The sequence below is a fragment of the Camelus ferus genome, chromosome 34 (genome assembly GCF_009834535.1).
Source record: "Camelus ferus isolate YT-003-E chromosome 34, BCGSAC_Cfer_1.0, whole genome shotgun sequence".
Taxonomy (NCBI): Eukaryota; Metazoa; Chordata; class Mammalia; order Artiodactyla; family Camelidae; genus Camelus; species Camelus ferus.
The window spans coordinates 19,335,105-19,358,813 of NC_045729.1; the positions used below are offsets into that span (position 1 = coordinate 19,335,105).

At 60.2% G+C, this 23,709-nt stretch overlaps 1 protein-coding gene across 1 annotated transcript in view; it reads left to right on the forward strand.

Annotated features, from left to right (window-relative positions):
* Positions 1 to 20,685, forward strand: part of IQSEC3 (IQ motif and Sec7 domain ArfGEF 3) — an 82,141-nt gene extending 61,456 nt beyond the window's left edge. Inside the window, 10 exon segments of the mRNA XM_032472988.1 lie at positions 2,175 to 2,297; positions 2,770 to 2,936; positions 5,796 to 5,845; positions 5,847 to 5,936; positions 7,087 to 7,212; positions 8,955 to 9,054; positions 9,160 to 9,321; positions 11,737 to 11,829; positions 13,818 to 13,867; positions 17,050 to 20,685. Coding sequence (XP_032328879.1) covers positions 2,175 to 2,297; positions 2,770 to 2,936; positions 5,796 to 5,845; positions 5,847 to 5,936; positions 7,087 to 7,212; positions 8,955 to 9,054; positions 9,160 to 9,321; positions 11,737 to 11,829; positions 13,818 to 13,867; positions 17,050 to 17,478 — 1,390 coding nt within the window. The 3' untranslated portion in view covers positions 17,479 to 20,685.
* The last annotated feature ends 3,024 nt before the right edge of the window (positions 20,686 to 23,709 follow it).

Sequence of the window (23,709 nt, forward strand, 5' to 3'; positions counted from 1 at the left end):
CTGGGAGGGACTCGGATGAAGGACACAGGGCGCCAGGACCACAGGGCTCAGGGTCAGGCAGGGGCCAGGTAGGGGGTGGGATAGACGGACTGACAGGGCCAAGCCCTGGGCAGCAGCTGGACACCAGACCAGGGGGCGCAGGGCCATTCTAGGGTCCTCCTGGGCGCCAGGTCTCTGTGCCAGGGCTGGCCGGGCTAGGGCGCACTGCCTCCCCCTTGGCCTTGTGAGAATTGGGGGAGGTCTCTAGGATGAGAGGCCGCCCAGGGTCCGCTCTGCGCGCAGGCCCACCAGCCCAGCCTGCCACGACTCCTCCCCCTCCTCTCTCCTGCCTTCTGTCTGTCTGTCTTGCCCTCTCTCTCCTCTTTCTGTTTCTCTTGTTCTGTCTCTCTCTCCCCGTGTCTCTCACTGTCTCTGTGTCTCTGTCTCCCTCTCCTTGCCTCCCCAGCTCTGGCTCCCAGCCCTCTTGCTCCCTGGCCGCCCTGGTCTTCCACCTCCCAACAGCATCACCATCCGGCTCAGTCATGCTGGGCTGGGCTGGGCTGGGGACACAGGTGTGGGCCCCATGGCGCTGCCGTCAGAGCCCCCCTTCCCTTCACCTGGGCGCAGCTCAGGGAGGAGGGGCAAGAGCTGCTGGGAAGTGAGAGTGGCCTCTCCCCTGGCCGGACCTGTTGTCCGTCTCAGATGTGAGACGCGGCCAGTTCTCATTGTTGGACCAGATCTTTATCTCCACTCCTACCCTCTTCGCACCCACCCCAGGCTGACAGCCTGAGAGAAGGCTGGGTTTGACCAAGGCAAGCGTGGCTCCCAGCCTGCAGGTGGCCATCTGCCCTGCCCGTGGGGAGGAAGAAGCAAGCCCCTCCCTCCCTGCCCTGCCCTCGCCAGGCGGCCTTATGAGGACTGCTTTCCCTTGATCCCTCGAGAGCACTGGGGAGGCACAGCCACTGACCACCACCACGGGGCTCCTTGCTTTCTCCTAGAATCTGACCGCGGAGCCAGGATCACCGAGCGGGTGGGGCCTGCTCAGGGCGTGTGCCTCCACTCGCCCACCACTGGCTCTCGTCTCCTGAGTCCCGGGCATGCTGGGCACTGAGCCGCACTCCGCAGGCGGGGCAGGTGGGCAGTGGTTGCAGGCTGTGACGCTGGTGGCGCACGCCGAGGGCTGTAGGAGCAGAAAGAGGACAGTGCGTGGTGGGTGGGGGGGACCAGGAGGGAGGAGAGTGCACAGCCTGTGGGTGCAGAAAGGCAGACGTCAGCTCCGCATGTGAGCCTCTGCGGCCCTCAGGGTTTGTCAGGCCTGCTGCTTCTCAGGGGCCCAGATTCCTGTCTCGCTGCTCACGGCCCTGGAGACATTGGTCACCAGACCCCGGAAAGGGAGGGCCCAGGAGCAGGCCAAGCCAGGGGAGTGAGACTGCCTGGTGGGGGTGCTTGGCACGTGTCCCCCTCCATGCACTGAATGGGGACATTCAGAGGCAAACTCTCCAGGGTCAGAGGTGGCATTTCAGAGGTGGAAGGGTCCTTGGGGAATAGGACTCTGACCTTCCTTTCTCAGAAGAAGAAACTGAGGTTCCAAGAGGTGAGTCTGAAGTCACAAAACTTCAGTGGTTGGCCCAGGCCCAGAATCTGGCCACATTTGTCACACTGTCCCCCCACATTAAGCCGACTTGTCACTTACCTGAGAGCGGGCTTTCTTTGGCTGTGGACCCTCAGACCTGGGAGGGACGGCGTAAGAGGAGATTCCCAAACGAGAGCTGGAAGCCAGGGAGAGAGCCAGGCCCCGACAGGCCTTCGAGAGGACAGAAGAGAGACTGTGTTTGTTCACCATTTAAGCCTCTGACTCTGGACTCTGTGGGGTTGAGAGGAAAGGCCTTGGGGTTTGGAGGCGGGAGGTGGACAGCCAGCTGCTACCCAGGCCCCAGCTTCTCTGCTGGGGGAGGGAGACCCTTAGCCCACTCTCACAGGGCTGTGTGTCAGGTGAGGGGACGGGTGAGGAGGGCCCCTGGGCTACAGGAGAGCCTGGGGGGTGGTAAGTCCCCTCCCAGTTGGTCACAGGGACCAGGTCCCCCCTCCCCACCAGGGCAGGGGTTTCCAGCGAGTGGATGGGCTGTGCCCACCTCTTCAGCTCTAGTGGGCGAGGAGGCCCACCCCCTCATGACCCCCTCCCCTCCTGCCCTCAGCTGCGTGGTGGACGAGATGGACTTCTCTGCCATGGAGCTGGACGAGGCTCTGCGGAAGTTCCAGGCGCACATCCGCGTGCAGGGCGAGGCCCAGAAGGTGGAGCGGCTCATAGAGGCCTTCAGGTGGGACCCCTTCCCCAGCCCCACCCCTGTCACGCATGCCTAGGCATGGGGGAGGGTGGGGCGGGGGGAGCAGGGCTGCTGGGAGCCTGGGGGACAGGAGGGGCTGGGGAGGCAGGAGGGAGGGAAAGAAGAGGGGCAGGACCCTCAGGCTCTCTAAGCGGGAGCAGCACCAGGCCTCCAGGTGACCTGCTGGCACCTCACTTGTCCCCTCGGCCAGCGCAGCTTTCCTGAGCATCTGTGTGAGGCTGACACCTGGGGGTGGGGGTGTTGGGGGGTCCATGGGTGTGTGACACTTGCCTCGTCCCCCTGGTGGGGACGAGGATCAGGGTACCAGGCAGACAGCGATCAACGGACTGAGACAGAGCCTCCCTGGGCCGGAGCCCTGGGAGAACCAGACTCCCCTGGATGCCCTGCACTGCTGGAGCTCAGGGCGGGTGGGGCCCCGCGTCACCCGCACCTCATTCCCCCGCAGCCAGCGCTACTGCATGTGCAACCCCGAGGAGGTGCAGCAGTTCCACAACCCCGACACCATCTTCATCCTGGCCTTCGCCGTCATCCTGCTCAACACTGACATGTACAGCCCCAACATCAAGCCTGACCGGAAGATGCTGCTGGAGGACTTCATCCGCAACCTGCGGGGTAGGGGTGGGCTTCCTCCGCAACCTGCAGGGTAGGGGGCGGGCGCTGGGGTTCTCCCTGGGAGATTGCAGACGGCCACCCTGATGGCCAAGGGCACTGGGCACTGCTCTCTGGGCCTGGTCACCGTAGCAGCCCGGGGAAGTGGTCTGCATGCCAGGCATCCGTGGAGTCTCCAGGAGCCATTGCCACAGCCCGACAGCCAGTAGCAAGGGCCCTTGGGAGATGCCCCTTGTCCTCTGCAAAATGTCCTCCACTGGAGGACCTCCAGGCCCCTGGCACCATGGCTGGTGCCTGCACAGCACCGGCCCTTCCGACTCCATGACTTAGGAGAGGAGAGCCATGACTTTAGGTCTTGGGTCTGGTTGGGTCGGCCTTGGGTAACTTTCTGGCATTTATTCACCAGCCAGGTCCTCTCCTAACTCATGCGTCGGTTCAGGTTTCCTGGATGTCATTGCGTCCTTGTTTTCAGTTTACTTCCAGAGGAAAGGTATACTGGAGGCAAACTCTTCAGGAGTTTGCAAGTCTGGATATATCTTTTTCAGTCTTCACTCTTGACTGAGTTTGGCTGGAGTAGAGTTCCCGGTTGGAAACACTGAACTCAGAATCTTGCAGGCGTCTGTTGTCTTTTAGCTGTCAGTGCTGACCGCTGGCGTATTCGGCTTTTTCACTCTCTCTGAACTTTTTAGGTTCTTCCGTTTGTCCTTTGTGCTCAGAACTTTCAGCATGATGTGCTTGTTACGGTTCTTTTTTCATCCGTTGTGCTGGGTACTGGCCTCTTCCACTCAGTCTAGGAACACACGTGCTCCTGTTGTGGGAACTCTTCTTAAATATTGCACTGGATCATTTTCTGTCCGCATTTTCTCTGACCTCGCTCTCTGGGGCTCCTGTTATCCAGATGTTAGACCTCCTAGTCTGAGCCTCTGATCTTTATAGCTCGTTCTCTGCCACCTGTGTCTTCTTGTCGGACTTTCTTAAAGATGTGCTTCAGTTTTACCTTTCAAGTTTCCAACTAAGTCTTTCACTTCTGCTGGCGTAGTTTTCACTTTCAGGAACTCTATTTTGGCTCTCTGAATGTCCCTTTCTTACAGCATTTTGTTCCTGCTTTGTAGCTGCAATATCCCCTTCGCTATCTCTGAAGATGCGAACAGCACGCTTCCACCTGTTTGTTTTTTTCAGCTTCTCCCTCCACGCCGCTATTTCTCCTAAGTCCCTTTCCCATGCTTTCAGGGTTAGACTTTCCGTGGATGGCTGTGAGGCTTGGTTGTCCATTGATACTTAAGCGTGAGCCACTGAACGGCTGATTAAAGCTCTGAGTGTGTGTGGGGCGGCGGGCTGGTGGGCGTTCTCACGGAGGGAGACCTGGCTGCAGTATCTTTATGTATTTCCTCCTGAGCTGGTTGATCCCTCAAAGGAGAAATGTCCAATCTGCTGCCCAGAGGGTACGAGTCTGGCTGCCAACATTCTGAGATCTTTGTGGGAAAAGGGGTTGAGGGGGTCTCCTAGTATGTAGACATCAACTCCATCCCTTAGTTTTCGGCACAGACTCCCACTTGGGCTGGGCTCGGGTTCCCCAGCCCAGGGCTCCTGGCTCACCCCTTCTGGAGGATGTACCCTCCGTCAGAAGGCTGGGTGCAGGCAAAAGGATAGAGGTGTCTAACTGCTTTCTAAAGTGATTTTCAACCGACTTCCCTGTTTCCAGCCCACCTTCATCTCCACCTCCAGGGGTTCCACCAACTCCAGAGCCCTTTGGTGGTTCTGAGCCTTCTAACCTCCCTCCGGCTTCTGCTTCTGCTTTCTCAGACTTGCTGGTCCACAGGCTTACTCACCCGCTTTCTGGTCCCCTGGTGCCACTGCCTCTTCCCCTGTCACTGCTTTAAAAAAAAAAAAATCCTTCTTCCAGGGCATTCAGAAGGAGCAGAGGTGGGCAACCTGCCACCTTTACCCGAGAGCCTGTGTGTTCAGTCCCTGCCCTGCTCCTTCTGGCCCCAGCCTGGCTTCTTTCAGGCCCCCAGGTGCCGAGTGGCTCCTGTGCCCGACCTTCAGAACCAAGCTCAGACGTGGAGGAAAAGGGGTCGAGACAGAGAGTCGCTCACAGAAGGTGTACTATCCCCCAGCCCTTAGGAAAACTCTTTTGGGAGCAGTTGCCCAAGATGTTTTATTTTTAATTTTTCTCTCTTAAAAAAAAAAGAGAGAGAAGTGTATAATCATTCAAGAAAGACGTAGAAGGAAGACTTTTTTAAAAACTGCCTCTGTGTCTACCTCCCGGGGAAAGTTGTTTTCACGTTGGTATGTTTCCTGCGGCTCTTCTTTGTCACTGGAGTCTGGTCGTCGCTGTGAGTGGGCACCGCCACCATGGGGCCGCCCTGCTCGCCTTCGCTTAATGTGTCACCCCCTCACCGGTGCTCCCAGTTGGGGAGGATCTTGTCACCATTCAGCAAGTGATCATGGGGCTCCACACTCCCTGCAGGAAGGGAGTGGGGAGCCTGAGAAGACAGGACACTGCGGGGTGGAGGGGCGGGGGTGGGGCAGGGGACTGTTAAGACTAGAACAGGAGTTCTAGAACTAGGGCAGGAGTGAAGGCAGGAACAGGAGGCAGGAGGCCTGGGAGATGGGAGTGGGGGCTCTGGGTCTGGGACAGCAGGAGGCGAGGCCGGGGGTGTGCGCTGGGCAGTATTACGGTTGCTCGGGTGCCTGGCTAGGGAGTTTGTCCCTAATTTAGCGGGTATGGAGAGCCAGCCATTGAAGGCTTTGGAGCAGGGTCAGGGCAGAATCAAGGCCACCCTTCGGGTCAGATAGGGGGCTTCCCCTCTCTGGCTGCCGGCCCCTGACACCCCTCCCCTTCCCACTCCACGTGCACAGGTGTGGACGATGGCGCCGACATCCCCAGGGAGCTGGTAGTCGGCATCTACTGAGAGGATTCAGCAGAAGGAGCTCAGGTCCAACGAGGACCACGTCACGTACGTCACCAAGGTGGAGAAGTCCATTGTGGGCATGAAGACAGTAAGTGCCCACCAGGGGGCAGCGCTCACCCCAGAAGTGGGGAGAGGGGTGGCTTCCCCTCCCTGAGGCCCCGAAGCCCACCCCCACCCCCACCCCCATCTCTGTCCCTTTCTTTCTTCCTGGCATCCCCCTCCCTTTTCAGGAACACTGCCCCCTACTTGCTCACTTCCCGTTACTGAGTGCCTGCTGTGTGCCGGGCTCTGCACCCGCTTCCTTCCACTTGCCTGGTTTCCTCATTGTCCCGCTACCAGCTCCTGCAGCAGGAGAGACTGCAGTCAGACGCTGGGAAAGACTGGCCAGTGCTCTAGGGTGGAAGCACCTGGATGGCCAGACAGGGAGGTTTGGGCTGGGCTGGGTCCTGGGCATCCTGGATGGTCCTCCTGAGCAGAAGGCAGGGAACAGGCTGAAGCAGGCTCTAGCCTGGGGGGTCCCAGACCACTGGGGGGCCCCTGAGTTGTGGCCTGGGTGGCAGTTTGCAGGATGTTCTGAGTCTGCAGTGGTTTTTAAGGGAGCATTCTCCATGGGTCACTGCTCTGCTCCTGTGTCCACAGAGGCATTTTATATCATAAATATAAGGGTTCTGCTCTCCAGTTCCTCCTCCCCAAACTGCCAGCTCAGGGGGCAGTTCGGGGGCCTTGCCTGCGGCTGGACTCCTCCGCCCAGGCATGTGGGGGTGGCCTCTTCTGCCCAGAGCCTTTAGTGCTGAGGTCGTAGCCTCTGTCAGGTTTGCAGACACCCCTGGATCAGGTTGTGTCACTGGTGCAGATTTGCGGGGTCCCCGTGACCCCTCCCTCTTGCACACTGTGTTTAGGGGTGCAGCAGAGAAGAGGGCCGAGACCCGTCCTGTGGGCAGCAGCCCAGGATGTGGGGGTGCCCTTGGAGGGAAAAGGGTTCACAGTGACCGGATGTGAACAATCCAAGGCTCTTTTCAATTTCCTCTCACGTCCTCACCTCCTCCAGTGTCACGAACCCCTCTGGCCCAGGCCGGCTCCCTAAAGCACATGAAGAAGGGGAAAGAGCTGGGGGAGGAGAGAGGGGGGCTAGGTCGACCTGGGCCGGCCTCGCTCTTCTGGAAAGCAGGTGCCGGGGGTGGGGGGGGGTGGGCCGACCTCTGCAACCACCCCCCTGCTGAGCGCCCTGCCTCCCCCAGGTGCTGTCGGTGCCCCACCGCCGCCTGGTCTGCTGCAGCCGGCTCTTCGAGGTGACGGACGTGAACAAGCTGCAGAAGCAGGCCGCGCATCAGAGGGAGGTGTTCCTCTTCAACGACCTGCTGGTGGTGAGCGGGGGACGCCAGGAGGGCTGGGGGCGCAGGGACCGTGCCCGAATGCTGTCTGCCTGGGGGCTGACTTTCCCATATAAAGTGGGGTGTGAGGTAGCCCGGGCAGGTGGGACCATCGCTACTCTGTAAGTTAGGAAGCCGAGGCACAGAGAGGTTAAGTTATCTGTTCACGGTTCCCCAGTCCGGGTGGAAATGAACTCGATCCCAGAGCATCTGCCGTTGCCTCATTATGGGAAACCTGGGGCGGGGAGGGTCCAGGGCGCAGTGGGCCTGAGTGGGACCCACACCGTCCCTGGTCCTGGGGGATGCTGGCCTGTGTGCCTGCGTGTGTCTGTCCACGTGCACGTCTGAGGGGTTTGGGTCCTTTGCTCTTTGAACACAGGTATCCATTCAACACATTTTTAATGACTGTCAGCTACGTGCCAGGCATTGTTCTAAGTGCGGGAAGCAGTGGTGAGCAGGCTCTGGTGTCTCTTTCCCTCCTACCCAACATCCTCTCCATCCAGGAATCATACCCACACTCCCTCTAAAACTGTCCCAAATCTAACCATCCCCACCTGAGGTCCACGTCCACAGAGCAGTGGAGTCAGCCCCGCCCGCCCACAGACCTCACCTCCCTCCACGCCTCTCCCCCACTGCCTGCCCCCTGCCCCAGCTGCTGCCTCCCCTGCTGGGCTCCGTCCACCCCAGGCCTTGATCTTGCTGCTCCTTCTGCTGCTAAGAAGCTCCCCAGACCTTGCACAACCCCCTCCCTCCCTCTCATTCGGTCCAGCGCCCTCCCGGCCCACCTCCCAGGTGGCCTGTCCACTCACGGTCTAGTCCTTACCCTACTTTACCGTCAAAACACATACCAGCTTCTGCAGTTACCTTTTATATCCAGTTCTCCTCCTCCCCCTCCTCCCCCTCCTCCCCCTCCTCCTTCTCTTCCTTCTCCTTCTTCCTTCTCCTTTTTCCTTTTTTTTCTTTTTTTGCTTATTATGGGTTATTGATTAATCCATTGAGTTACACCCTGGGGATCCAAGCATCCCAAGGGCGGAGCTCCCTCCGTCCTCTCCTGTGCCCCCTCCTGTGTCCCCAGAGCCCAGCTCAGAAGGTGCCAAGGACACATTTGTGTTGCGCAACTGCTAGCAGACCTTTCATGTCAGTGGGGAAGGGAGATAGGAAATACAGAAAACTAACAAGGGGACAGCAAACTGGGGGAAGGTGCTGTGAAGACACCAGCACTCTGATCGGGTGGAGTAACTGGTGTTAGGTGGATTCTTTTGGTTTTGTTGGCTTGTTAGATAGGATGGTCAGGGAAGGAATCTCTAAGGGGCAGCATTTGAGTTAAGATCTAAGTAGTGAGAGTAACCCAGCCATGCAAGAAGCTGCAAGAAGGGACAGTTGTGGAAGGAAATAGCAGGTGCAAAGGCCCTGCGGTGGGACCCAGCCTGCCCTGTTCTAGCTACAGAAAGGACAGCACGGCCTGAACATAAAGGCAGGGTAAGGCAGGGACCAGGCCAGGTGGGGCGTACAAACCAGGGCAGGAAGTGTGGACTGGCCTCTAAGTGCACAAAAATGGAGGTTTTTGTGCAGTAAAAACCATATTTTGATATTGTGTGTGTACATATGTACATGTGTGTATATATGTGTTTACTTGTGTTCACAAGAGCCCCGGGCATTCACTCCTCCAGGTGTGTCATGCATGTTTGTGTGAGCGCACACCTGTCAGCGCACGCCTGTCTCCCTCTCTTGGACAGATTCTCAAACTTTGCCCCAAGAAGAAGAGCTCCGCCACGTACACCTTCTGCAAGTCCGTGGGCCTGCTGGGCATGCAGTTCCACCTCTTCGAGAACGAGTGTAAGTCTTGGTCGCCAGGGATGCGCAGAGGGGGGAGGGGACGAGGGAGGGCGCAGGGACCTGCAGCTGCTCACGGCCCCTGGGGGCCTGGGGTCTGGTTTCCAGATTACTCTCATGGCATCACGCTGGTGATCCCGCTCTCGGGCTCCGAGAAGAAGCAGGTGCTGCATTTCTGCGCCCTGGGCTTGGACGAGATGCAGAAGTTTGTGGAGGACCTGAAGGAGTCCATCGCGGAGGTGACGGAGCTGGAGCAGATCCGGATAGAGTGTAAGGATGGGATCACCCCAGACCCTCTGGGCAGTCAGGCTTCTGTCAGCAGGAGCAGGGTGCTTGTAGACACACACTCCCTGTGCACTTCAGAGTAAGCGCAGGTGAGCGAGGCCCCTCCTGCCCTCCTGCCCTCCTGCCCCCCCGCCCCCGCCCCACTGCACCATCACGGCTGATGTGGGTGCTGCACGATTAAGAAGAGACACACGAGAGCGTGCACGTGTGTGTGCCCATGCAGCCAGGCCCTGGGGCGGCATGCAGGCCCTTGGAACGCGGAACTCGGCTGGCTTTGAGGAGAAGACCAGGACCTGCGAGCCAGCCAGCCCGAGAGGCTGGAGGCCCAGGCCCCTGCATGTCTCTTCCCACCGAAGCTCCCTGAACAGCCCTCTCCCCGGATCCAGTCCAGGTTCACACGAAAGCAGCCGCTTCAGAGCCTTTAAAGGAAAATTAAGTAAGAAAGGATCCAGAAACTAAAACAGAAAATACAGATAGATTCCAGGTCTGCCTTCGATGGCCACTTAGTTGAAACATGTTTCTAAACGGATATAAACCCATCAGGCAGTAGGAGAGGCAGTGGGCGTCCCGAATGTGGAGGGGGGTGGGGGCGGGCCCGACAGGGCGGTGCTGAGGAATCGCTGTCTGCAGGGGGGCCCCCCTGTGGGCCAGGCAGTGTGTCAGCTGCTCACAGCAGAGGACTCGGCACTTGCATTTAAGTCTGATCCTGAAGTTCGTGTACTTTCTACTCTGAAAATGAGAGAATAGTTTCCATTTATAATTTCCTAAGAAAACAACGAAATTGGGTTAAAACAAAAACCCAGCAGACCAGACCATGTAATGGACTCATGACTGCCTGGTGCAGGGGTGGGGGCGATGTAAAGCCCCTTGCTGCTCTCCACTGGCTACTGGAGTTCAGGGGGGTCACAGGCAGACTCTTCTCAATGCCACCTCGGCTGCTGATCTCAAACGTTCTCAAGGACACGCCCCGAAATGGCCCCACTCTCTCACGGCCAGAATGTCACAGGTGGGTCCGCACAGCCCCGGAGCACGGCGCCACGGGCAGGCGCCAGCACTGCTGGAGGAGGCACGCCTCCCCCGTCAGCCCGGAGCAGGGCGTCCCGCCCCTCCGAGCCCCAGGAGTAGATAACGCCGAGTCTGTATGTCGAGGGTGAACAGCCTTCCTGCTCACATCTGCCCCTGTTCTTCAGATGCAGAGAAAGGGGAGAAAGGAGGGGAGGCGAGGGCCTGGTCAGGGAGGCGGGAAGGAAAGGAAGTGGGAAAAAGGGAAAAGCAGCAACAGGTCCCATTAATCGAGCATTTACTACACGCCCGGCCCTGGGCTGACTGCCAGGCCTACTGTGTCATTTAACTCGGGCCACATCTCTTCCATGAGGTGAGGAGCGTTATCCTCAGGTTACCAACGAGGAAACTGAGTCTAACAGGACTTAAGGAAGTTGTCCAAATTCCTGCAGTCAGCGACCAAACAAGATTCGCACCCAAGTTCCTCGAATCCCTTGCCTGTAATTACAACGCTAATTCCTCTGAAGCCGAGACGGCCCCTCCGGGGGGAAGAGGAACGACTCTCAGTTCAGTAAAAGTGTTCAGTATTGATCGATGGTGTGATTCAGGCAGTCAGTGCGAATGCTTCTAGTCTGGGGGATTTGCAGGCCAGTGTCCCTGGCTGACAGGCGACTGGAGAGGCAGAAAATGGGACCCAAGAGACTGGCTTTAATAAGAGGAACTTGAGATCTGTCTCCTGGAAAAGTGAAGCTGAGGGGGGATTTAATTATGACCGTCAAATCTCCACGGAGGGGACTGGCTGTTCCCTAGTACCTCGGACAGAAGACAGGTAGGGACAGGTTTACAGTCCAGTGAGAGGAATTAAAGCTGGGTAGCCAGACAGATGCGGGGGCCTCCCCCCCAGGGAGCCGGGCAAGCAGGCGCGGTGGGCAGCCGGGCGGCAAGGGATGCCTACATGTCGTCATGGGAGCTAGTATTCATGAGCTCTGGCCGCAAGCCGGGCCTTGTTCTAAGTGCCTTAGTCTATTTCCTCATGGGATCCTCTTAATGATGCTTTGAAGTGGACACTTCAGTCCCCGCAAGGGAGGCACAGAGAGGTTAAGTAACCTGCCTAAAGCCACACAGCCAGGCAGCAACAGAGCCAAGCTGCAGACCCAGGTGTTCACCTCCCTCGTATCCACCTCTCTCACCTCCTCTTCGGCACCCAAGCAGGGGCTACCATCCCTGTAAACAGAAGAGGTTCCAGCGGGCATGGGACCTGCCATGAAGTGGGTGCCAGACTCTGAGGCCTGTGTCCTGGAGCCCCCCCTTCCCCCCGCTCTCTCCTCGTTCCGCCCCTCACCTCTGTGTGCTGGACGTCAGGGTTTCTCTCCATTCATGAGACTCTCGGTTTCCCAGGGGAGCTGGAGAAGCAGCAGGGGGCGAAGACGCTCTCCTTCAAGGCAGGTGGAGCCCAGGTGGACCCACCGTCGAAACAGGGATCGCCCACAGGTGAGTTCCAGACCCCAGGCCTGCAGCGCTTGGAGGCCACTCACTGCTCGCGGGCTTGGGTTCCTGGGGAACTCGGGTGAGGGAAATGCTCAGTCCCACAGCCGAACACCTCCTGGGGCCTCAGCAGTGGGAGTGAGGGCTAAGGAGAGAGAAACGTGTCCCCTTACAGAGTGCACTGGTGCCCACGGTCCCCGTGGAGGCATCAGGCTGAGAGCCCGGAGGCCCTGCCCAGTGCAAGGCCTTCCGCCCTCCACAGCTGGGCTCTCTGAAGACTGCCGGTTCGCTGGGTGGTCAGAGGTGTGTAAAGGGAAACCACACGAGGAAGAACACTGTGTCTACGGCCAGGAGCAAGGCAGGAAGGAGGGTGGCCGGAAGGGCCTGAAATCTTGAGCTGCCCCATCAAGACCTTCTAATAAGCCACCAGCACTTCCTAATCCCAGGCCAGGGTCCCTCCCGAAACCCAGATGAGCCTTGTCCCTGATTTCTCAAATGGTTTCTTCCAATGGAGTTTTTCACTCCAGACGGGGCCGAGCCAGCTTCAGATTTCATACCGCGTTTGGCCACATTCTGCTTCCTCTCTCCCACTGCCCCCCCCCACCTTCCCCCTCTGGCCCCTCACCTCCCCGCCACCTGCAAGGAGATGGGGAGAGGTCTGTCCACACCCACCCCACCTGCCCCCAATAAGATAGAAATAGGAGAGGTGACATGAGAATTAAATCCCATCCCAGCAAAACCCCAGCGAACCATCCAGAACTCTTCATGAAGAAGTTGATTCAGTCACTTATTCTTCCATTTAATGAGCACTTACTGAGTGCCTGCTGTGTGCCCCGTGCTAAGCCCTGGGATGCCAGGGTCCCAGCAAGACACCAGCTGGAGCTGGGCTCCCTGCTGGTCCCAAACCCCCAGTTACTGCCATGGTGCCGCAAGGCTGTGACAGCCTCACAGGACTGGTCACACCAGCTGGGAGATGAGAGTCCTTTTCCAAGCAAGACGCAGGGCTCTTTTAGCTGCACGGAGACCCTCCCTGTGGTGTCCCCTCTGTGCATGGGATTGACCTGCCACCGCGCGTTTGTAATGCACCACCGGCCTTGTTTTCAGTGGCCCTTCATTTCTATAAGGTCACAGAACATGCTTGTTTTCACAGCTGTTTAAACGCAAGAGTCAAACCTCAGCCGTGAATGATTCCCGGACACCCGCCCCCCCTCCCTGCATCCCACATCCCAGCCGGCCTCCCGTGGAAGTTGCAGCCCTCAGCCAGGCCGCAATGGGTATCTTTAGGGCCTTGTCCATCAACAGGGGGGCAGGCACAGCGCGGGTATGGCGCCTTCCCCTGGGGTGTGAGAAATCAGAGCCCCCCACCGCTGCATCCCATCCACCGCTTTGGGATGCCCGCTGTGAGACGGGGGAGCCAGGGGTGCCTGAGCTGGAAATAGTCATCAAGCTGTCCCCAGGGGTCCGCAAGGTCCTTGGTGCTGTGCCAGGTGGGTCAGAAAGCGTAATCACTGAGCCCTTAGTGATGGCAGGCCCTGTGGTGAGTGCAGCTCACGGAAGCCTCGCCGCTCAGCTAAGGAGCAGGAACAGGAAAGGAGCACAGCCCCTCCCTCGAGGAGCAGGAGCCCCCTTTTGTTCTACGGCCTCCCCATAACCAGCCCGCATAGTCTGCCAGGGCGCTCTGACCATGGGTAAAGGAGGCTCAACAATGCCCAGCAAGGAAAAACACCAGTGACCTTACAGCCGGTAGGGCCCAGAGAGGTGTAGCGTCTTGCCCAGGGTCATGCAGCTACTAAGTAGCAGAACTGGGCTCAGACACCCAGCCCACTGCCCCCTGGGGCTGCGGGGCTGCGTCTCAGGCAGGAGTGGTGGGGTATCTGGAGTCCCCTGCCCGCCCTTTGAATTGCAGGGGTGCTTGGCTGGGGGTGCGGGGCTGGGGAGGAAGGGGTCATGCCAGGATGGGTGGAGAGTGAGCCCTGTGCTCTTTGCATTCAAAGCCAAAAGGGAAGCGGCCCCGGGGGAGAAGGCAGCGGAGAGCACGGTGGAGGTGAGTGGAGGCCTGGTTGCCCAGGTGAGTGAGTCTGTGCCCCTCCCCTCTTCTCACTGTCTCTGTTGTTTCTCTTCTCAGGTTTTAATCAATGCCTCCCCAGCCCGACTCACCATTTTACCAATTTCAAGAGATACAATTAAAAGTTACTGCTAGCATGGGTAATGCCACTCTTCCAGCCCCTACTTAAGCCGCAGTGCCCTCTGTCACTCCCCAGCCTGCCGGCCCCAGCCCAGCTCCCCAGGCCGAGCTCCCAGACTAACCCGTGCAGAGAAAGCCCAGGGCACCTCTAGCACATCCCTGCCACACCACATCCTACCAGTCCGCACCCCCGCACATCGGTGTCAGAGACCCCAGTCCTCCCACCCTCCAGAGGACCACCTCTTACATCCAGTCCCCAAGTGACCACATCACTGCGGGGCAGACCCCGCCCTCCCGATGCCTCTGAGGGAAGGTGGAGACTGGAGAGCTGGGGCCGCTGGGAGGGTACAGTTTCTGCCCAGAGCAGCTGGTCCATCTGGAAAGCTGGCCACGGGGTGGAGGAAACAGGGAGAGAGGGGCTGGGTTGTCTTAGGGCTTTTCCTGGGGGAGCTGCTGCATCTGAAGACTGTCCACTTGGAGGGAAGGGACTGGAGAAGTAGCAACAGCAGCTGGTCCCCGCCAGGCCCCCGAGTGTCACCTGGGAGGAGGACACGCAAGCCCTGCTGGGCCCCGCCCTCCCCACTGGCTCCCCTGGAACCCCGGGGAGCACCTCACTCCGTTCTGCCAGGCCTCCAGGGACCCTCGAAGTTCACAGACACCTCCTTTCCCAGCCCCCACTCCAAGCTGGAGGAGCCCCCACTTAGGGCTCTGAGGGAGGAGCCCTGTCCCCCAGCCTGACTAAGCTCGGGGAAGCCTGGGACACCCCAGGGGAGTCCAGCTGCTTCTCTCTCTCCCCACGGCCCCCACCCCCAACACACCTGGAGGGGGCACCTTCACACAGAGGAGCTTCCTGCCCCAGCAGCTGACAAGCCCCCCAGGGTGGGTATTCCATCCCCTGCCCCTCCTCCCCCCATCTTCCCGCAGCTGCCCGTTCTCCAGCCTTGCAGATAAACACTCAATGATCTTACCAGCCCTCTGGTTGCTTCTACCAGCCCCGCCCGTGCCTGAGCCCACTGCCCAGGGAGGACAGTGACTGAGGTCCTTCTCCCCTCCTCCCCTGCCCAGAGGGCCGTGTGGCTGTCTGCAAGGCTGCTGCCCCAGCTAGTCCCAGGGCCCTGCCAGCCTCTGCTCCCTGCACAGAGGGCAGCCTTGCCACCCCGCCTCTCAGCTGGACCCCAGCTCCTGCGTCCTCCACCCCCTCCGTCATTGCCTGGCCGCCTGCTGGCAGGCGCTTCTCCAGCTTGTCTGAGCTGTGACCGCTGCTCATGTTCCATCCTCCCTCCCTCTCTCTCTCTCTCTCTCTCTGTCTCTCTCTCTCTCTCTCTCTCTTCCATCAGCATGGAGGTGAGAAGGGGTCAGAATGAGGTCTTGCTGTCACCTCCTGCTTTTCACTTACTGACCATTAAAGATAAGGGGTTGGTGGGGCGAGGGAGGTGCAGACAGGGGAGGGGGAACCACAAAGAGGGAGGGGAAGAGGAGGTACAGGATGAGCCAGAGCTGGGGCCACATGGAGCTCAGCATTTGCCTGGGGAGGGGCAGCCGTCAAGTCTGAGAGAGAGCAGAAGGCCTGCCCCCACTGCCGCAGGCCACCTTCTCCTGGGGAAGGACTCAGTACCAGCAGGGGGGGAAGGGAGCCGTCCCCTCCAGCAGTGGTGGACGGAAGCCTTCTGTCTGAATGAGGGCCACAGAGGGCTCCCCAAGAGGAAAGTGGACCCATGTCTCAGCAGGGCACTGGGGGGCTCTGGGGCTCTGTTGTTTGGGGGGAAGTTCAGGCCTAGAAATGCTTTTGAGGTTGGAGGTTGAGAACAGAGAGGAAAGCCTGCAGCTTGCAGAGCCTGGTGGGAGGGGCGTGTGAGGACCGAACGGGCAGGCCGGGAATGGTGCTGGAGGGCCAGCAGGCCACGGGGGAATTCTGGTGTCCAGGACAGGGGCATCCCTGAAATTGCACCTTTTGCTGGTAAATAGGGTCAGGGTCTGCTGTTTAGGGCTGCAGGATAGTTTGGGGCAGGGCCATCCTGGTCTAGGCCTGGCCCTATGGTCCCCTCCCCTGTGGCCTCAATCCCCAACCCCCCACCCCCATCCCCTAAGCAGCAGGCCTGGGTGGGGGTACCCAAGGACAGTAGGACACATCCTCAGAGAGAAGGGCCTCAACCACCCCCACAGGGCACAGGTGTCAGGAGGGGACGTGTGTCACATTGATAGGCTGGGGAGCTGGAGGGACGAGGAATTAAACCCCTCTCCTTCCAAAATCCCCCACTTCCTCCACTAGCAGGAGGCCAGGCCAGTTCACAGTGACCTCCATGGGCTGAGGGCGGGGCTACCTCCTCATGCCCGACCCAGGAGGTAAAGATTAGAGTCCTTTCTGGGAAACCCTCCTGTGGCTGGGCGAAGTTCTCCAGGACCCAGGTTGGATCAGAAGGCAGCTGGGTACCTGATTCTGGCCTTGGCTGCTCTGGAGGGTGTGGGCACGGCCCCGGGGAGGCTGGTAGGACAGGCAGTTCCAGATCACCCCTTGGGGTCGCCTTTGTGATTCCACAGCGACGATAACAAAGCTGGTGGGAGGTGAGGGGCTTGCGAGACTGAGATGCCTGACTCCGTCCCTGTGTCTAGTCTCCCTTTGCCCCCAGCATACCCCTAAGAGGCAGGGAGGGCACAGAGACCGCTACCCCTGCTCTTCCTGCTTTTCCAGCTCAAGGTTGGTGGGGAAGCAGGTGGGGGCTCTCCCAGGGACGTCCAGCAGGTCCATGGGGTCAGACTGCAGAACCTGAGTCCATTGGTCCAACCGCCCATTTCACAGATGGGACCCAGGCCCAGAGAGCCAGGCTGCACGGGCTGGGGCAGGACACAGCAGCTTCTGGCCTCTGCCTGCTCCCAGGTGCCCCCGGGTGGTGGGGAGATGGGAGTGGGCCAGGGTGAGGGCTGAGAGCCCCTCCAGGCGCAGGAGCCGGGCAAGGGGGGAAGGGAGGCCCAGGGCGGCCAGTCCTAGCAGCTGGGAATTAGTCTTGTAACATTTCACGCTTCTCTGGCTGTTTCTAAACTAGGTGTCAATTCACAACAGGCTTCAAACGTCCCAGCACAACCCCGGGCTGGGGGCCGAGAGGGGAGCGCCGGCACCAGACCTGCAGCCTAGCCCCTTGAGGGAGCAGCCCCTGCCGCTGCCTCTGCCGCCGCCCACACCCCCCGGGACCCTGGTGCAGTGCCAGCAGATTGTCAAGGTCATCGTCCTGGACAAGCCCTGCTTGGCCCGCATGGAGCCCCTGCTGAGCCAGGCTCTCTCCTGCTACGCAGCGTCCTCCTCTGACTCCTGCGGCTCCACGCCCCTGGGTGGCCCGGGCTCCCCGGTCAAGGTCATCCATCAGCCCCCACTGCCCCCGCCTCCGCCCCCCTACAACCACCCTCACCAGTTCTGCCCGCCCGGCTCCCTGCTGCACCGGCGCCGCTGCTCCAGTGGCTCCAGGAGCCTGGTGTAGCCTCTGCCCCCGAACGCTCTCCGCCACGCTGCTGCCCCAGGACCTGGGATGCAGCCAGCAGCCCCCACTGCCCCTTCACCTGCTGCTCCCCACGCCCGGCACACTGTGTTCCTGGTCACCCATCACTGTCGTTCTGGAAAGAGAACCCCGCCCCCTGGCACCTGGTTGCCTGGCCCCGGCTTCCCTCACTCAGCTGAGCAGGCCTCCCCCCGAATCTGCAGACACCCCTCACTCCCCTGGGGCCCTACACAGCCAGGCACGCCGGGCCTCCTCTTCCCCCACCACCATTCTGGCCACTTGGACCATGGACAAGGGACACAGGAGCCAAGGGCCTAGCCAGCTTCCAGGCCAAGTCTGTTGGGCCCCGGGCCCTGGGCCCCAGGCCTCAGGCCGGGCAGGCAGGCATCGGGGGGCTGGGTGACCAGCACCCGAGCCTTGGACAGAGGTGGTCTGGTTCACTGGCCCAGCACTAGGTGCCACACTGGGTGGGCAACAGTTGGCCCTGGGTCCCTGGACGGCCAGGTCGGGTGGGAGTGTGTGGACGGGGCTTTGCTGCCCCTGCCCCCGCAGGCCCAGCAGTCTGAGGAGCCGTATCCCCAGGGACGTTGGCCGTCCTGACCACAGCCTCCCCCTCCTCACGGCCTTCTCCTGCATTCTCAGGAGCTGGGGCCCAGCCTGCCCAGGGCTGCGAGACTTCAGGAGAGCGTCAAGAAAGGCGGGGGGAAGGGGGTGCCCCTCAGCTCTCTCAGCCAGTTCAGCAGAGCCCTGGAATCATGAGGTCATGTATCTACAAAACGCACATGTTAAGAGTTTCTTGCTCTCTAGCTCCAAATAATGCCAGCCACGGCGAAGCGCACCCAGGGCAGAGATACACACCCACATGTGAGAGCCAGGTCCAACCAAGCGCAGAAGCAGAAACAGGCGAGGTGGGGGGTCCGCCCAGGCCCACGCAGCCAGCAGACACAGGATTCCCACAAGTCAGGGCGCCCTCCTGAGTGACTTCCACGGTCCCCAGGAGGGACTGGGATGCAGAAGGGGCAGGAGAAGCAGGTGCTCCAGAGGCCTTTGCCTGCCCCCTGCCGCCATCCCAAACCAGCCCTGAGGCCTTTAAGTCCTCCCCCTCCCACCTCCCCTGCAAGGCCCCAGGCTTGCCTCCAGTCAGGGTGGCTAAAACCTTCAAAACTGCAAAGGAGAGCCAAGCAGGGCTCACTGTCCTCCCTGGGACCCAGCAGAATCAGAGCCAACCTCTGTGCAGCCCCCTCCCGCCACAGAGCCTAGGCAGCCCGGCCTCAAAGACCCCAGGGTGGGTGCCCTGGCCGGCCCCAAGCACGGCCCTTTCAGGGACTGTCTCTTCCAAGCCAGGCTGGACCCTTCTCTGGTCCTGAGCCAACAGTTTGCTGCTGTCCTTTGTTAAGATCCCCTCCCACTAGGAGCCCAGGTCCAAGATGTCCCAAGAGATGGAAGTGAACATTGGTCCAGAGTGAATCTGCTCTCTGCACCCCACCCCCACCCCCACCCCCGCCACAGTCCCTGGGGCCGTCAGGAGGCTTGGATGCCTCCTCCTCCCAGAGGTCCCAGGTGACCTAGTTTCGTGTGTATCTGAGTGATCGCCAGACGTCATTATGATGTCACTCAGCGAGTTTATTTCTGGCCCTGTCTGTGTCAGCCGGGTGTCTGTACCGTGTGACCAGTTTGCCACCACCTCCCGTGGTGGCTCCCAGCCCATCTCCCCGCACCCCCCCCCCAAGTCCTTGTTGCTCTGGCCCCTCTCCCGTGTCTTTTCTGTAACAGGGTCACTCCAATCAGGGCCTTTCGGAAAGGAGCGGCTGACCCGTGGGTTCACACACGCAGTGCCCTCGGCCTGGGCAGCAGGGTGGGGGTGCAGGAGGAAGTGGAGTTGTGGGGTGGGGGGGTGAGTCTCAGATGCAGGGCTGGGAGCAGAGTGGAGCTACGGGCCGGCAGCAGGGCTGGGAGCTATGCAGAAAGAGGGGCTACGCGTGGCTAGGTGTTTATGGCAGGGACCCTGGGTGCCAGGCTGCTGAGCAAGCGGAGTCCCCCGTCCCCTGTTCACACGCTGTGGCCAGCTGACAGTGCCCTCTTTCCACTCTGCCAAAGCCCAGACTTTCCAGACTGGGGCCATCAGGGTCCCTGGGCTGGCGCGTGCACAGAACCTCTCTCTGAGGGCCCGGACGCTGGGGCATCTCAGCGCCCTTCTCCAGGTGGGGGCTTCCCCTCCCACCCCCATCACTGCAGCGGCTGCCCCGGATCCCCCCCACAGCACCGGGAGTCCTGGCCTAGGCAGCAGACCAGCCTGCACTCAGCAGCACATGGAGCCAGTCCTGAGCTGCAAGGGGCTTTTAATCCCCGAAGGCCTGGGACAGGGTGCCCCTGGCCCTCCCCACGGCTAGGGGAAGCAAGGGTCCCAGCACCTGTAACCTCCCCCCTCGATCAGCCAACAGGCTAAGGTTGGGACCCTCCTCTGTCCCTGTCCCCAGAGCCTCACCCTTAGACAGCTGGGATGAGCCTCCTGCCCTCCCCGTGGCAGGGGCCACATCAGGGCCTCCATCCTCCCCGAGGGCCCAGCTGGCGATGCTCCCGAGCCCTCCTGCCCTCCTCAGGCCGAGGGGGCAGTGGAGCGCTGACTGAGCCCCAGACACAGCCTCCTGGTACATGCCTGGTCACCCCGAGATGGCCCCAATCTGTCAGCCCTCCAGGCCTTACTTCAGGGACTGAGCCGCCTCCCAGTTTTATCCATTTGGCCCCAACTCCAGAATCAGGAGTGGGAGATGGAACTAGCTTTCCACCCACTTTGGGGCCAGCCCACCTCCAGAGCTGGAGCGAGACCCTGCAGGGCAGCTGGTCCTGGGAACCCGGCTGCCTATGTGCAAAGGCACCACATGCTCGGCCCTGGGCCCCTGACCCCCCAGCAACCCCCACAGCCTGCCAGATGTCTCTTTGTGCCAATAGGCTTCCCTGATAACCATCGGTCCGTCTGTACCTGTGTCCTGCTGTACATACATCCTTGCGGCACCCCTCCGCCCGCACACGCCCCGTCACCTGTGGGAGAGAAACCGCGCTAGGGAAAGGCAGGGCGGCTGCACCCAGCGACTAATCCAAATGGCAAATATTTTGTAACAAAATAGCCCAGAGGTATTTTATCTGTTCAATTCATAGAGTTTAGAGATTATATTGAAATATGTCACTTGAGCAAACTGTGTCAGCTCTCTTTCTTTTGTTCTCCCAAAGCGGGGGCCTCCTCAAATCAAATCTTGGTGAGACCACAGGGGCCGGGGGCACTGGCTGGGTCTCCTCTGGCCACAGGGATGTCACCCCTTCCATGCCACCCCGTGTCACAGTTAGGGAGCCCCACCTTAAGCAAGCGGGGCTAGGCGCCGGGAGCCACCGGGTCACAGCTGGGGTGCCGGGCCAGGGAGTGACCCTAGCGACACACACACACACACACCCGCCCCCTTCTAGCCAGTCAAGAGAAGTCCCAGTGAAGACCAGGAGCAGCTTTGGAGGAGGCAGCACCACGACGGCCAACGCGCACCCCAGCCGAGGGAGGGTCAAGGGGCCTGGGACCCCACCTGCCCTGCTTAGCTTTCTGAGATGGAGGGAGAGGGTATGTGGGGGGGGTCCCACTGACCACGTTTGGTCATCAGCCTCAGGTGACTTCCACCAGACGGCAGCTCTGAAGTCTGACTTTCAGATCACACGGTCTAGTTTGACAGCCCCAGGGGTGCACTCTTCCTGAAGTTGAGGGGGGAAGGGATCCAGTCAAAGGATTGGGGGAACATTGTCAGGAAAAGTCACGGAGCCACAGAGCCATTGTCAGGAAAAGTCACGGAGCCACAGAGCAAAATGGAGCAAACATTCACGGAGCCCACAGTGTGCCAGGTCCCCTGCCGGAGCCAGAAGGAAGCCAAGATCCTGCAGAGGCCTGCAAGGCTGTGATGCAGGAGAGAAGACTGAAATCTGGGCTGGAGAGAGACACAGGGAGCTTGGGCCAACACTCACACCACGGGCATGTGCAGACCAGGCATGGGTCTGCCCCAGAGTGACCACTCCCGCAGGGGAGAGAAGAAAGCCCAACAGCAAAGCCACAGCATCCCGGGAGCGAAGCAGCTGGCCAGGACGACTGGCCCAGGGACACCTGCTGAGGGTATCTGGCTCTCCTGGTGACCAGAGCTCTGAACACCTAGAAACCCAGACAGCGTCCCGGCTGGGCCCCACTATCTGTGAAAGGAACATGACCTCGCCCTTTTCCCAAAAACGAGAAATTCCAGGAGAAGCCTGGAGCCAGCTCTGACCTGTCCCATCCTGGGAACTCTCTGACCCAGGAAGCTGAGGACTGGCCCCTTGAGAGCACCCCTGAGGGCAGGCCTGGGAGAGGGCCTGGGGCCAAATTCTGCTGTCTTTCTGGGGACATGGGCCGGGGACAGGGGCAGCATTCTCCAAGTCTTTTAGCCTCTGAGGCCATCTAGAGGGAGGGGCTGGCTCTCCGGTGAGAAAAGGAGACATCCTCTGGTGTCCCAGGCCCTCTGGATCTACCCACCAGAGGGCTGGAGAGTGATGGTCAGGGCCTCTCCCTTGCAGTGACCCTTCAGATGCAGGAAGCTCAAACTCATCAGCCGTTGACTTAGAATGTTTCCAACAAGGGGGCCCAGGATTTGCAGGTGTCTGGCTGAGATGAATCGGCCAGAAGGTGCCAGCACTAGAATCGGGAAAATTCAACAGGCTCACAAACACCCAGTGCCGGGGGTGCACCCGGTGGTGGTCCAGGTGCGGGGGAGGTGCGCCGATGGGTCCAGCAAAGTGCCTGCTCTCCAGGGGTTCACGCTGGGTGGTGCCATCAAAAACACACAATGGACCAACTCTTCACACAGCGGATGGTGGTGCAGTGGAGGTGATGGGGTGGGGCTGTGTCAGAGCAGTCAGGGAAGGCCTCTCTGAGGAGGCAAATCCCACAAGGTCAAGGTTGGGTCTGAAGGTGGGCAAGCAGCTCAGAAACCACCTCAAGGCATGGAAGGAGGCAGAAACTGCCTTGTGTTTCCCAATGCATACGGTTACTTACACAAAAATTCTTACTAACACTTAAAACCACCTTAATTGAGGAAATAATAAAATTAGGCCTCTCGTAGAAAACCCAGGACAGATGGTCACCGTGATCTCGGGAAAGGAAGTGAGTTGGGAGTGGGCAGTGGGTGGGGGCAGCGCTGAGGGCCGGGCATCAGAGCAGAGCCCAGGAGACAAGCCCAGCAGTGAGGAGAGCTCCCCTGGCACCAGGCAGCTGCTGTTGGGAGCAGCTTCTGCTGGGCAGGAGGCCAGTCCGGGGTCCGGTCCACATGCAGGCCCCACTGTCCCCCTCCTCCCTGTCTCCCTGCTCCAAGCAGACTCAGGTTTGCCATTTAGAATAATTACGGGATGAAACCCATGGCCTACTAGCACCCAGTCCTGAGGCTGACAACCTTCACACGTCAGCATGAGCTGATTTCTCCTCCAGCCGGGCTGGCAGACGTCGCTGTGGGCCGCACTGCTTTCCCTGCCTTGACAGACGTGGCTGATTGACCACTGCTTTCCAGAAGTCACCACCAATCACCATACGTGGACACCCACTGATGCTCGAAGGAAAGCATTGGGACAGAGGTGATTTAGGGCAGGAGGTGCAGGCTAAGGCCTCGGCCGTGAGACACCCGGGCTGCTCTCGTGGGCCCACCGTTCCCCAACCGACTGCTCGTGGTCACTGCTCCGGAGGGATGCCTGCTGGGTCCCCTGGCTCCCCTGGCTCTGCCACTGCCAAGCTCGTCTCCTCCTCTTTGGCCTCCACGCTACTTTGCAAGCTGTCTGCTGCCTGACAGTGGGTCCCGTCATTTGCTCCACGCACCTCCCGCTCATTCCCTCTCCTCTGACCCCAGGTGACCCTGTGGAGGACCTGGCAGCCAGGACTGATGACACAGATCAGGGTGCCAGGGAAGAAGGCTCTCCAAAGAGCTCCTGTCCCAGGGCACAGCATGGCCTGGAGAGACCCTTCCCAGGGCGGTGGGGGGGGGGGGGAGACATGCCCTCCCGCAGGGAGGAGGTGAGGCCCAGCCTGAGCCCTGTGGCCTGGAGTCTTATCTGCACCCCTCCCCTTCCCAGGAAGGCAGCTGGGCCCAGACAGGGATCAGCCCCATGCCCCAGCCTGGAGTCAGAACTGGTCCTACCAGGAAAATTCCATTCTGGCCGGAGGAT